This window comes from Sorex fumeus, unplaced genomic scaffold (assembly GCF_029834395.1).
Source record: "Sorex fumeus unplaced genomic scaffold, SorFum_2.1 ptg000007l, whole genome shotgun sequence".
Taxonomy (NCBI): domain Eukaryota; kingdom Metazoa; phylum Chordata; class Mammalia; order Eulipotyphla; family Soricidae; genus Sorex; species Sorex fumeus.
In genome coordinates, this window is record NW_026606064.1 from 19,470,709 (window position 1) to 19,482,285 (window position 11,577).

The 11,577-nt window shown below is 49.1% G+C and overlaps 1 protein-coding gene across 2 annotated transcripts in view; it reads right to left on the reverse strand.

Moving 5' to 3' along the window:
• LDLRAD3 (low density lipoprotein receptor class A domain containing 3) overlaps positions 1-6,046 on the reverse strand; it is a 283,792-nt gene extending 277,746 nt beyond the window's left edge. For both annotated transcript variants that reach the window (XM_056136987.1, XM_056136978.1), the window contains exon 1: positions 5,951-6,046. In XM_056136987.1, the coding sequence (XP_055992962.1) occupies positions 5,951-5,996 (46 nt within the window). In that variant the 5' untranslated portion in view covers positions 5,997-6,046. The remainder of the gene's footprint in view (positions 1-5,950) is intronic.
• Between the last annotated feature and the right edge of the window lie 5,531 nt (positions 6,047-11,577).

The following is an 11,577-nucleotide window of genomic DNA, read 5'->3' on the forward strand; positions in this document are numbered from 1 at the left end:
GCCATGACATATTCGATCTGCCAACACAGTAACACAATGGAGACGTTACTGGGCTCGCTGGAGAAAATCGATGAACGACGGGAGGACAGTGACAGTGACAGTGGAGGAAGCAGAGGGAGGGGTGTGCTACGAGCACCTGGGTCAGTGTGTTCCTAAACAGCCATCAACAGCAGAACAACTCCCCACAGCAAAGAGGCGTCTAAGAGTCTCTACCAGAGATAAATTTCATCCTTGCCACAACGTCAGACATCCCAACACCCTATCTGAAATGTGCCGACATCCTCCTGAGCGCCATCATCCGGTCACAAACACCCACTTACAACCAACACAGTGCTGTCCAAAACTCAAGCATTCCTATGAAAGAAAGAACAAAAAAGCGACAACAGCGCAAAGCAAAGATTTCAATCAGCTTACAAACTGAGGAGGTGAGGGGAAGGACCACACTCGGTGGTACTCAGGACTTATTTCTGGCTCTGTGCTCAGAGATCACTGCTGGAGAAGCCAGGGGTGACGGGGATCATAACTGGGAAAGCCACATGAGAGGCAAGTGTGAACTAGAGGCCAGTGCTCTAGCCGCGGTACCAACTCTATAGCCTCTCAATTTATAATTTAATATAGAGAGTGTAACAATTTTTCCCCCAGATTTGAAACTCTGGATTGATTCCTGCTTCTTCTCTCTCCAAATATAAATCACCCTAAAAGGTTTTTGGGAGGGTTGTTTGTTTTAATGTTTTTGTGCTAAGTGTATTTCCTGAAGGGGAGACATGGTTATGTTTCGTGTTAATCATCTGATCAAAGCATCTGATTTCTCTGATATAAAGTTGCTTTTTCTGCCCCCTCAATTAATAAACACTAATGGAAAGTTACATTTTTATTTTTGAAAGCATATGCAGCCCTCTTGTATTTTAGGCATCATTGCTTAAAGAAAAACACTTATTCTTGGAAATTTTGAAATTACTCTTTCTGAGCTTACACGCGGCGGACCCAGGTTCGATTCCTCCGCCCCTCTCAGAGAGCCCGGCTAGCTACTGAGAGTATCTTGCCCGCACGGCAAAGCCTAGCAAGCTCCCCGTGACATATTCGATATGCCAAAAACAGTAATAAGACTCACAATTTGTTGTGATACGTTACTGGTGCCTGCTCGAGCAAATCCATGAACAACAGGAGGACAGAGCTACAGTGCTACATTAAGGCATACCAAAACTACCCAAATAACCTGCCAATTTTTACCAAATAAAACCAAAACTCCAAAACCTAAAGAAAAGCTGTTGAGTATGATCAATGCACAGTGTTTCATAAAATAGATTCCAGGAAAGGAGCTTGGGAGGTACCCCACTCTCTGTTTGGGGTGCTGATGGTGACTAGAAGGCCGCCACAGGACAACAAATGCTGCCAACAGATGCTGTGCTTTTCTGCTTTTCAGCTTCTGTCTTAAAAGTAAAAGCCTACTCCCCGTTTCTTTCCGTTAGAGGAAAAGGGTATTTACTTACTATGTTTTTCGTAAGAGCCTAGTGGTGTACTGTGAACGTATGGACAGAGGGAACACCTGTATTGAGCATCAAGAAAATGCATTTTCAAAGTTCCTGGCTGTTTCTCAACAGTCCTTTCCAAGGGCACTCCTGGCATCCAAGGCAATAGATACACATTCAATGCAGTGAGAGAAAGGTGTGCGCACACACGCGCACACACACACTCATACACACACACACACACACACGCGCGCGCGCGCGCGCGCATGCATGCCATAAAAAGACAGAGGTCATCTTAAAAAACAAATGACCCAGACATTTCCAAAGTATTTCAAGAGAGAAAGAAAGCAGAAAAGAGAGCAAACAAGAAAACTCCACAACCAAAAATAGATTTGTCCCCAGGGCTGCTTCACAGCTTGAAAAAAAAAAAACCGTTCCAACACTCTGGGTCAAGTCCACAGCACAGAGCGTCTCTCTTATTTTTTAATTGCAAAGTGCAATACACACAGAAAAGGAAAATATAAACAGAGAGCTTATAGAACAAAAGCACATCTACAACTCAGGTCAAGACAGGGAACTAGCGCCTACACACCTTCCCACCAGGCTCCCAGCAAAAAAGGTCAGCGCTAGATTTTGACAAGTTCCGTCTTTACTCAAGGCAACTGACTCTGCACATTGACCACTGGCCAGGCCACCATCACAGTGGACAGGTTTGGGGAGAGGAACTAAAGGAAACTAGCTCACTGACAGTTAGGGGCTGGGGAGACCGCTCAGGGAGCTGGAGCCACCAGGTGTGCAGGGCCCTGAGCAGACCCCCTGGTACTGCATGCACCCTTGCCTGGTCAGTGCCCTCCAAGACCACCAGCCCAACTCTTACAACTAAGTGTTTGAGAGTAAAGACATGCAAGCCCTGACCTACAGATGCCTGAGAACAGGAGGGAAAGCCCAGGAGGGAGAAGGGAGTAGGAGGAAAGGAGGAGGATGGCGTGTGTGTGTGTGTGTGTGTGTGTGTGTGTGTGTGTGTGTGTGTGTTGGGGGGGGTGAAAGAAACAAGTTCAAATTCTGATGGTCAGTCTAGATTCTGATTCCTGGATATAGACAACTCTCAGGAGCCAGAATCTGACTTCCTAGTACACCAACTCTTTGGGAAGCTCCAAGGAACTCTGTGCTTCCAAGCATCAGACACAGGAAATGGTGGCAAAACAGGGTTCCCTCACCTCCCCCAGCCCAGAAAAGGGGGAAAGGGGAAAACTGATGACTTGAATGAATAACCCGTTCTGTTACTGAACTGCTGACAATGGGGAGGACACAAGCCCAAGTTCACATCGTCACGTGGTGACTTTAGCAAAACCTATCTCAGAGACCCAGATTTTACCATCCTGCCCTCCCCCACTCCCATCCCCAATGCTTGCCAGATTCCCTCCTCTCCCACCCCTCCCCAACGGTCACCAGGGCTGTCAGGGAAAACAAACCTCCCACCACAGCAGGGAGGCTTCACTGCATCTCTTTGAAGATGAAAAGCAACAAGGTGTGTTTATTTGTACTCTGTGCACACTCTCACAGAGTGCCCCCCAGTTTCCGCCTTAGAAAATCTTACCCAAATCCCCCGCTCCCTGCATCATCAAGCAGAACCTGTCCAGGAGAAAAGGTCAATGCCCACTCCTGGGAGTGCCTCGGGGAACCAAACTTTTCACTCACACAAGCGAATGTCAGGGAAGTGTAAGGAAAGGTCAGCTGCAGAGGAGATGAGCTGACCCTACGGCCAGGGCCAGGCCACCAGGGATGATGAATGGGCCTCACCAGGCAGGCCCACCCCTGGGGAGAACTGTAAAAGCACTGTGACAGGGAGACGTGGGCTGGGTCTTTCCCACAGATACATGAAAGGAGAGTAACAGCCAAAATCAATGTTTAAAAAACAAATAATAACAAAATCAATGTTTCAGAGTTCCCTAACACAAACAAAAACAAAGGAAGGGAGAAGGGGGGGGGGCAGGAGGGAAAACCATCTGGAGGTGTCCGAGATGGTTCCTGAATTAACAAAGGCCTCTGCGGCTTTCCAAGCCCTACAAAGACAAGGAACTGGGGTGGGCTCAACTTTGACCCCCGGGTTCTTCAAAGACGATCAAAAGGAGAGAGAAATCCAAAGGCCATTTAGAATCGCTCTTCCCCGTGAGGCACCAGAATATGAGGGTCTCGGGTCCTGCCATGAACCCTAGTAGCATTGCTTTCTATTGGCTGAGAACCCAGGGCATCCCTTCAGCTTCAGGAAAACCACCCATCCCTGTTTCTGGTTCCACTTCCAGTCACCATCAAATCCATGCTCAAAAGATGCTGCTGATGGGGCTGGAGTGACAGCACAGCGGGTAGGGCGTTTGCCTTGCACACTGCCGACCCGGATTTGATTCCCAGCATCCCACAGGGTTCCCCGAGCACCGCCAGGAGTAATTCCTGAGTGCATGAGCCAGGAGTAATCCCTGTGTATCGCTGGGTGTGACCCAAAAAGCAGGGGGCAAAAAAAAAAGGATGCTGCTGAGCGAAATACCAAAATCACACACACACCCAGAGGCTTTGAGAGTTCTCACCCAACAGCTGGAAATATGATTCAAAGGCACATGAGCTCAAAGACCACAATGAGCACAAACAGCCACCTATGCCCCACGAGGACTTGTATTCATGATTTGTAGACACTCTTTTACTAAAACATGCATGCACGTGTATTAAGCAGTCAGGGCAGGCCAGGGAAGAAGAACCAAAATAATAAATAAATAAATAAATAAATAACCTGACAGCTATTTTTACAGAGATGGGGCGTCTACACTGAAGCAGCGACCTTGGGGCAGGGGGGATGAGCGGGTGGGCACAGTAAATCTCAGCTGCCACCGGGGTCCCAGACACCAGAGCTTCCAGACTGTCCCAGCAGGGTGTTATCAGGGCACATGCCACGCCTATGTAAACTGAGAGTGGGAATCTAGACACGTCTTCATGCCTGACATGCCCTGGAAATGTGTCTGTTCCAAGAGCCTCCAAATAACCACTGACACCATTGCAGACTGCCAGCACCCCCTGTGGAGCACCCCTCCACCCCCACCCCAGCAGGGCCAATAGCTGGGAAGAGAAACAGGGCACGTTGACCCAGACTGCTTCAAACCTCAGAGCATCCACCCGGCCAGGGAAGCCACAGCAAACCCACAGATGTGGACAGGGAGTCTCAGAGAGTAGGGAGGATGATGTCATAAGTCTGAGAGCCGGAGGAAAGGCTGTCCAGTGGCTTCTGAGCTTAGCCAGGACCTAGGACCTCAAGAAGGGACAGCTTCCTTTCCAAGAGCATACCTGAGGGCCTGAGGGTGGGAGGAGGCAGCTCAGAATGAAGTCCACCGGCTCGACTGCCCCCCCCCACACACACACGCAGTCCAAAGCAAGTGGCTCCAAGAAAATGAGACATGTGGCTGGCACAAACATCAGTCATGCCAGCCTCTGCTGAAGAAAGTTCGCAGGGCCCTGTCACCCACTTTCTTAGGGATCAACTGCCCAGAAATAAAACATGGGTGGAGGGGTGCGGGTATCAAGCGCTGGCCGTGCCTGGGGGTGGGGGGAGGAGGGAAAGGGGGGGTGGTGCAGCCGACAGCTGTGGCCCAGGACTGGACGAGGCAAGGGCTCCCAGGCTGGAATTCCGAGCGTGCCCACATCAGCAGAAAAGTTCTTGGGAACAGCAAGCAAGCTGTCTGGGAGAAGCAAGCTGGCATTGCCCGGAGCCTCGGGATGCGCCCGCTGCTATGGGCATGTGCCCGCCAAAGGGGCGCGCTCGGGTCTGTTCTGGGGAGGCCTCCTTCCCGGGCGGGCAGCGCAAAATAAGGAAAGGGGGTCGGGGTGGGGGTGGTGGGTAGAACTTTAATGTGGTCTCAGGGCCCGGGGTGGATGGTGGGGGTAAAGAAGCAATTCCCAAGTCAGGCCCTGCTTCATCACGCTGGGTTCGGATCAAAACCACACAGGGAGGGAGGGAGGAGAGATGCGGCGAGGCTGCCTAGGGTGCGCGGAGGAGAAACTGAGGCACGGAGGTGCATGCCAGGGACTGGAGACGGCGGGGGGGGGGGGCTTGGGGGGGCTCAGATCTCTGCACCAAAGCCCCCGGGAGTGCGAGAAGATGGGATCGGAGAGAGCGAGCAAGCAGAGCAGAGTTTTTTCCCCGCCCCTCCTCCTTTTACACACACACACACACACACACACACGCACGCACGCACACACGCACACTCGAGCTACGCCCAGTCGGGACGGCTGGCCGGGCTCCCCCGGGTGCCCGCAGCACACACAAAACCCCGCCGGCGCGCACGCCCACACAATAGCACGCCGCGCACCCCCGCCGCGGCCCCTCGCCGGGGTCCCGGCCAGCCCCAGCGCCGGGGTCCGCCCTCGCGCACACCCGCGCCGCCGCCGGGCTGGAGGCCGCGCCCCGAGCCAACTTCCCCCGGAGCCCCCCGACTCACCCGCGGCGCTGCTCAGCAGCAGGCACAGCGGTCCCAGCAGCCACATGGCGCGGCCGCCACTCCCGCCGCTGCCCGGCGCCGACGCTGCCCCCGCGGCCTCGCCGCTGCCCCCGCCCCGCGCGGTGCCGGCCCCGCCCCCGGGAGGCCCCGCCCCGGGAGGCCCCGCCCCTCTTGGAGGCCACGCCCTCCAGGCCGCCCCGTCCCGCCCCACTCCTCGAAGTTTTGCAAGCTTAGGAGCTGTGCGCCTCCCAGCTCGGGGTCTGCCCCACCCCTCCACCCCACCAGAGTGTCCCCCTGTCCCCCAAATGCTGCGCATCGCTTCCTTTCGGTCTGTCCTGCCCTGCCCGCTATGTCTGCAGCCTCGTATCTCTTCTCTGCCTCCGAGGAGACAGGGGGTCTCCGCAGACCCAAACTTGAATGCTTGAGACGACTTTTTTTTTTTATACTCCAAGGGAGTATTGGAACAAAAGAAAACATGTTGGGATAAAGATACATCCTGAAGAAAGTGTGCCTTTCTTTTTTTTTTTTAACCGACCGATTGATGCTTCTCCAACTTGAATGAGCCTCCGACACACTTGGGAACTTGTAAAAGTGCTGGCACTGACTCAGTAGGGCTGGGGTGGGGCACCAGCAGCTGCTTTTTTTCTAAGGTGACGCAGACTCTGCCGGATCCCCACATGTGGGGTAGTGAGGCTAAAACCTGCAAGGTGCCTGTTTGGACTGTGTCAGTTATTTCATCTGGATCTCGTCTACTTAGACCTGAAAACGTTTGGTTTTCCACGATCAAGTTTTTTAAAAGTTGCCAAGTGTAAAGACAGGGCCACGTGAGAAAGAATTCCAGAATTTCAGCTCCCCTTCAGCGTGGAGAGAGGGGCGTGTCTATGGTACAGAAATGTAGTGACTGTTTTGCCCTGCACTCCCCACTACTTCTTAATTCCTTTCCCACGCTCGCCTCCTCAATAAAACAAATTCGTGCAAATAATCTCCAAAGTGTCCACCTTTTGTCAGATAAACCAAAAAAGAATTTTTTATATTTAAAGTAACAGCATGAGGGGCTGGAGCGATTGCACAGCGGGTAGGGCGTTTGCCTTGCACACAGCCGACCTGGGGTCGATTCCCAGCATCCCATATGCCCCCCCCCCCCAGCACCGCCTGGAGTTACTCCTGAGTGCATGAGCCAGGAGTAGCCCCTGTGCATCGCCGGCTGTGACCCAAAACCAAATAAATAAATAAAGTAACAGCATGAATGAATCTCAAAAACTTGCTAAGAGTTCTGCAATCAAACCGGAAAGAGTAGACATGGAAGTGGGCAAAGCAAAAGGATAAGGACCAAATCAGTAATTACCCAGATATGATTTGTGCCGGGAGTACAAAGGGGCACAAGGGAACTTTGGGGGGTGAGGGGTCTGTTTTACATCTTGACTATGGTGTTTATGCAACTTTATACATTTGTCCAAACCTGCAGAATCACATCTCTAACTCACACCTATAAAAGGCGAATTTTAACTTATAAAAATTATGTATGTTTGGAGTTGGGCAGGTGTGGGAGCTGTAACTACACATAAGGGAGGATGTAGAAGGGATATCCGTGTCATATTTGGGGTGCACTGGGGAAAAACTCTAGGCTGCCAAGATTCAAGGGCTTTGCTTTTTTGTTCAGATTCAAGGGTTTTGTTTTTTGCTTCTCTAGTCTGAAATAGAGCAGCTTTAGGTGGATTAGCGCAAAACTGTAAAATGGGTTCACGGAAATGCAAAACTATGATGCCAGGTGCCAACACATGCCCCATTACAAGTTTGTTCCTTATTATAAAGTAACATGTCAACTGTGGAAAACATTAATGCCCCAAAAGATATAGTGGTAAGAATTTTCACACTGGAATCCATGAATACTAATGAGACCTTTCCATAGACTTCAGGGAGCTCTAAAAACCATGAAAATGTTATGTAAAATCTCGAGTGTGTGGGGGTACGTGATATTTTTCCCAGGAAGTATGTTGTGGAGACCTCTGACCTTTGATCATGATGCTCAAGAAGGCAAAAAAAAGTTCTCACTAGGGACCTGGGCAAATGAACTTCCACTCTGGAAAGATTTAACATGCATGACTCAATCTGCTATCCCTCCATCCCTCCCCTTCCCTCTCTCTCTCCTCCCCTCTCTGTCCCTTCCCTCCCCTCCTTCTTCTTCTCATCTCTCTCACACCTTTCTCCTCTCTTTTTTTTTCTCTCTCACACATACTTCTCGGAGAGCCTGGCAAGCTACCGAGAGTATTCGATATGCCAGACACAGTAACAACAAAGTCTCCGATGGAGATGTTACTGGGCCCGCTCGATCAAATCGATGATCAACGGGAGGGTCTTTGCTTTGCTTTGCTTTGCATATCTTGGAACCAGAGAGATATTTCAGCAAGTAGGGAGTTTGTCTTGCACTAGGCTAACTCAGGTTCTATCCCCAACACCCCATACGGTCTCCTGAGCACGGCCTTGAGTGACCCCTGAATACAGAGCCAGGAGTGGCCCTCAGCACCTCTGAATGTGGTCCCCAAACAAAAGAAAAAGTTATTTATACTTTGAAGTCATTTACTCAAATATAAGCTCCTCTTTTTTTTCTGTGAGGTGTTTTTATAACTTTAACCTTATCTTTGGTAATTCATTTAAATATCTTGATCTTTAATAAACCTTTCATAATTTTAATAAACCTTCCATGATAATTTTAAACTGTGTGTACACACACAGATATCCACAAAACAGGTATTATATGTTCATGCTGAAACTGTATAATGAAGGCTAGAAACTGATTGAGACAGTAGCAAAACTCCCAGCAATGTAACTAATTCTCACTAAAAAGAGACAATTTCTTGACAAAATTTCTGATCCTAAACCTGGAATAAAATACATAATAAGAACTTGAAATATGTTTATGTACCAGATAACAAGGAAACTATCAAAAAGGCTCTAGACAACTTAATACATATATCATTGGTCAAAGATGGGACTAAAAATTTCAGTAAAGAAAAGAACTACAGGGGCTGGAGCAATAGCACAGCGGGTAGGGCGTTTGCCTTGCACACAGCGGACCCAGGTTCGATTCCCAGCATCCCATATGGTCCCTTGAGCACCACCAGGGGTAATTCCTGAGCACAGAGCCAGGAGTAACCCCTGTGCATCGCCAGGTGTGACCCCAAAAAGAAAAAGAAAAAAAAAGAAAAAAAGAACTACAGTGAATTGATATTCACTGAATTTTTTTTTTTATTGAATCATTTGTGACATATACAGTTACGAAGGGCTAGAGTAATAGGACAGTAGGTAGGGCGTTTGCCTTGCATGTGGCCGACCTGGGTTCTATTCCTCCGTCCTCTGTCCCTCTTCGAGAGTTCAACCAGCTACTGAGAGTAGCTACCAAGTGTAGCACGGCAGAGCCTGGAAAGCTCCCCGTGACATATTGGATATGCCAATAACAGTAACAACAAGTCTCACAATGGAGACATTACTGGTGCCCTCTCAAGGAAATTGATGAAAAATGGGAGGACAGTGCTACAGTGCTACAGTTACAAAGTTGTTCATGATCAAGTCTCAATCATACAATGTTCCATCACCCATCCCTTCAACAGTGCACATTTCCCACCACCAATGTCCCGAGTTTCCCTCCTGCCCATCTTCCCCTGCCCCTCCCTGGTCACTGAATATGTTTAAATTCAGGAATCCATTTTTTTTGTTTTTGCCTTTTGGGTCACACCTGGCGATGCACAGGGGTTACTCCTGGCTCTGCACTCAGGAGTTACTCCTGGCAGTGCTCAGGAGAACATATGGGATGCTGGGAATCGAACCCGGGTCCGGCCGCGTGCAAGACAAACGCCCTACCCACTGTACTATCTCTCCAGTCCCTCAGGAATCCATTTTAAAAAATTTAATGCAGAGGGTGTGAGAGCAGTGTTTTTCAATTGAGGGTCTTATGGCCTTCTTATGGTCCCCAGAATATTCCGAGGAGGGAGGACATAGTGAAAATTTAAGCAGAAGTCTGTTTTTCAAGAAAATTATTTATGATTAGATAAAAACAATTGAATATTCCAGCCCCTTCAATATATCTCTATTCTTCATATATATGTATATATATACAAATATATACATATATATTTGAGGGGCACCATGTTTTACAAACTGTAAGATTTCACACACGAACTATTCCAGCACCACACCCTCCACCTGTGTCTACTTCCCTCCACTATTGTCCCAGTGTCACTCATCCACCCCTTACACCACCTCTCAGCCCCACCAAGCTTCCTGTTGAACACAAGTCTTCAGTTTCTGTTGCCTTTGTTATTCCCCTATTCTGTTTCTTCATATCCCGCCTCTAGGAGAGAACAATCTGTATCTGCTCCTCCTTTTCTGACTAACTTCACTCAGCTCGGAACTCTCCAGTTCCATCCAGGCAGGAGCAAATTTCATGATTTCAGTCTTTCTTAGGGCCAAGTAGTACTCCACTGTGTATATGTACCTCAGTTTCCTTAGCCAGTCATCTGTTCTTGGGCACTCAGGCTAATTTTATATTTTGGCTATTATGAATAGTGCTGCAGTGAACACTGGAGTATGGGCTTTTTTTTTGTTTGTATATTTATACCTAAACTCTCCCAACCTCTTCTGCATCTAAGCTGGGTAGGAAGTAAAGTCACCTTTCTATCTGATTACTTTCCCCCTTCCCAGTGCTTTAGTATTCCATCAGGAGCATAAAACTCGATTTTTGGAAAATGTGATAGGCATTAATGCTAATTAATTGTTTAGGACTCTAGGAGTCTCAGTCAAATCCTTTTAACAGTTTGCATAATAAGAATCAGAACCAGAGTGCATTGCACCGCTTACTCATTCAAAGGGATGTATCTGAACAGGGCTGTGTCCCTCTGACAGGGATTATCTTGCTCAGGGCAGATAGAAAGGGTGACGTATCTGTGGTCTGTGGAAGAAGGCTCTGTAATCCACTAACCACTTCTTTACTGCTCCTTGCAGCCTCCAAGCCAGCCCAGGTAAATAGCACATCTGGGCTTGAGCTCAGGCCTGTCTAAGAGAAACTTAGGCTTTCTCTCCACTTGCCACATTCTAGCTCTGGGTCTTTGGGCCAGTTTACCTTCCTCTCGAAGTCGTCGTCTCTTTTTCTGTACATTGGGACAACTCTGAATACCTGAATCTTAGGGTCACAGTCAGAATGAAAAGAGCTTATGTGTGAAAGTTCTTTGGCACAGTGCCTTGCACCAGTCATTGCTCAGCTGTGATTGGGTGGATGCTTTGGTGCCACGCAAGGGGGCAGATGCAGAAACCAGTCTCCAAGATGGCACTCAGTGATGCTGACTGGAGTCTCCACCCTGCAGATTGGGACAAACCTCAGTGACCTTTGAATGTGGTTGAGGTGACATCTGGTCATAAAAAGGCCATTAACCATGTCTGCCTTGCTCTAGGATGTCCCCTGTCCTGGAGAAGTCACTGTGTTGTTAGCACACTGGGGCCCACCAGAGGAGGAAAATGAGCTCCTGGCCACCTTGCCAGCATTGGCTTGACGCTTGGAAGCATATCCTCCTCCCGTCAAGCTGTCAGATGAGAGGCGTTTCAGTCAACCTCTGACTGACCTTTGTCAGAGACCC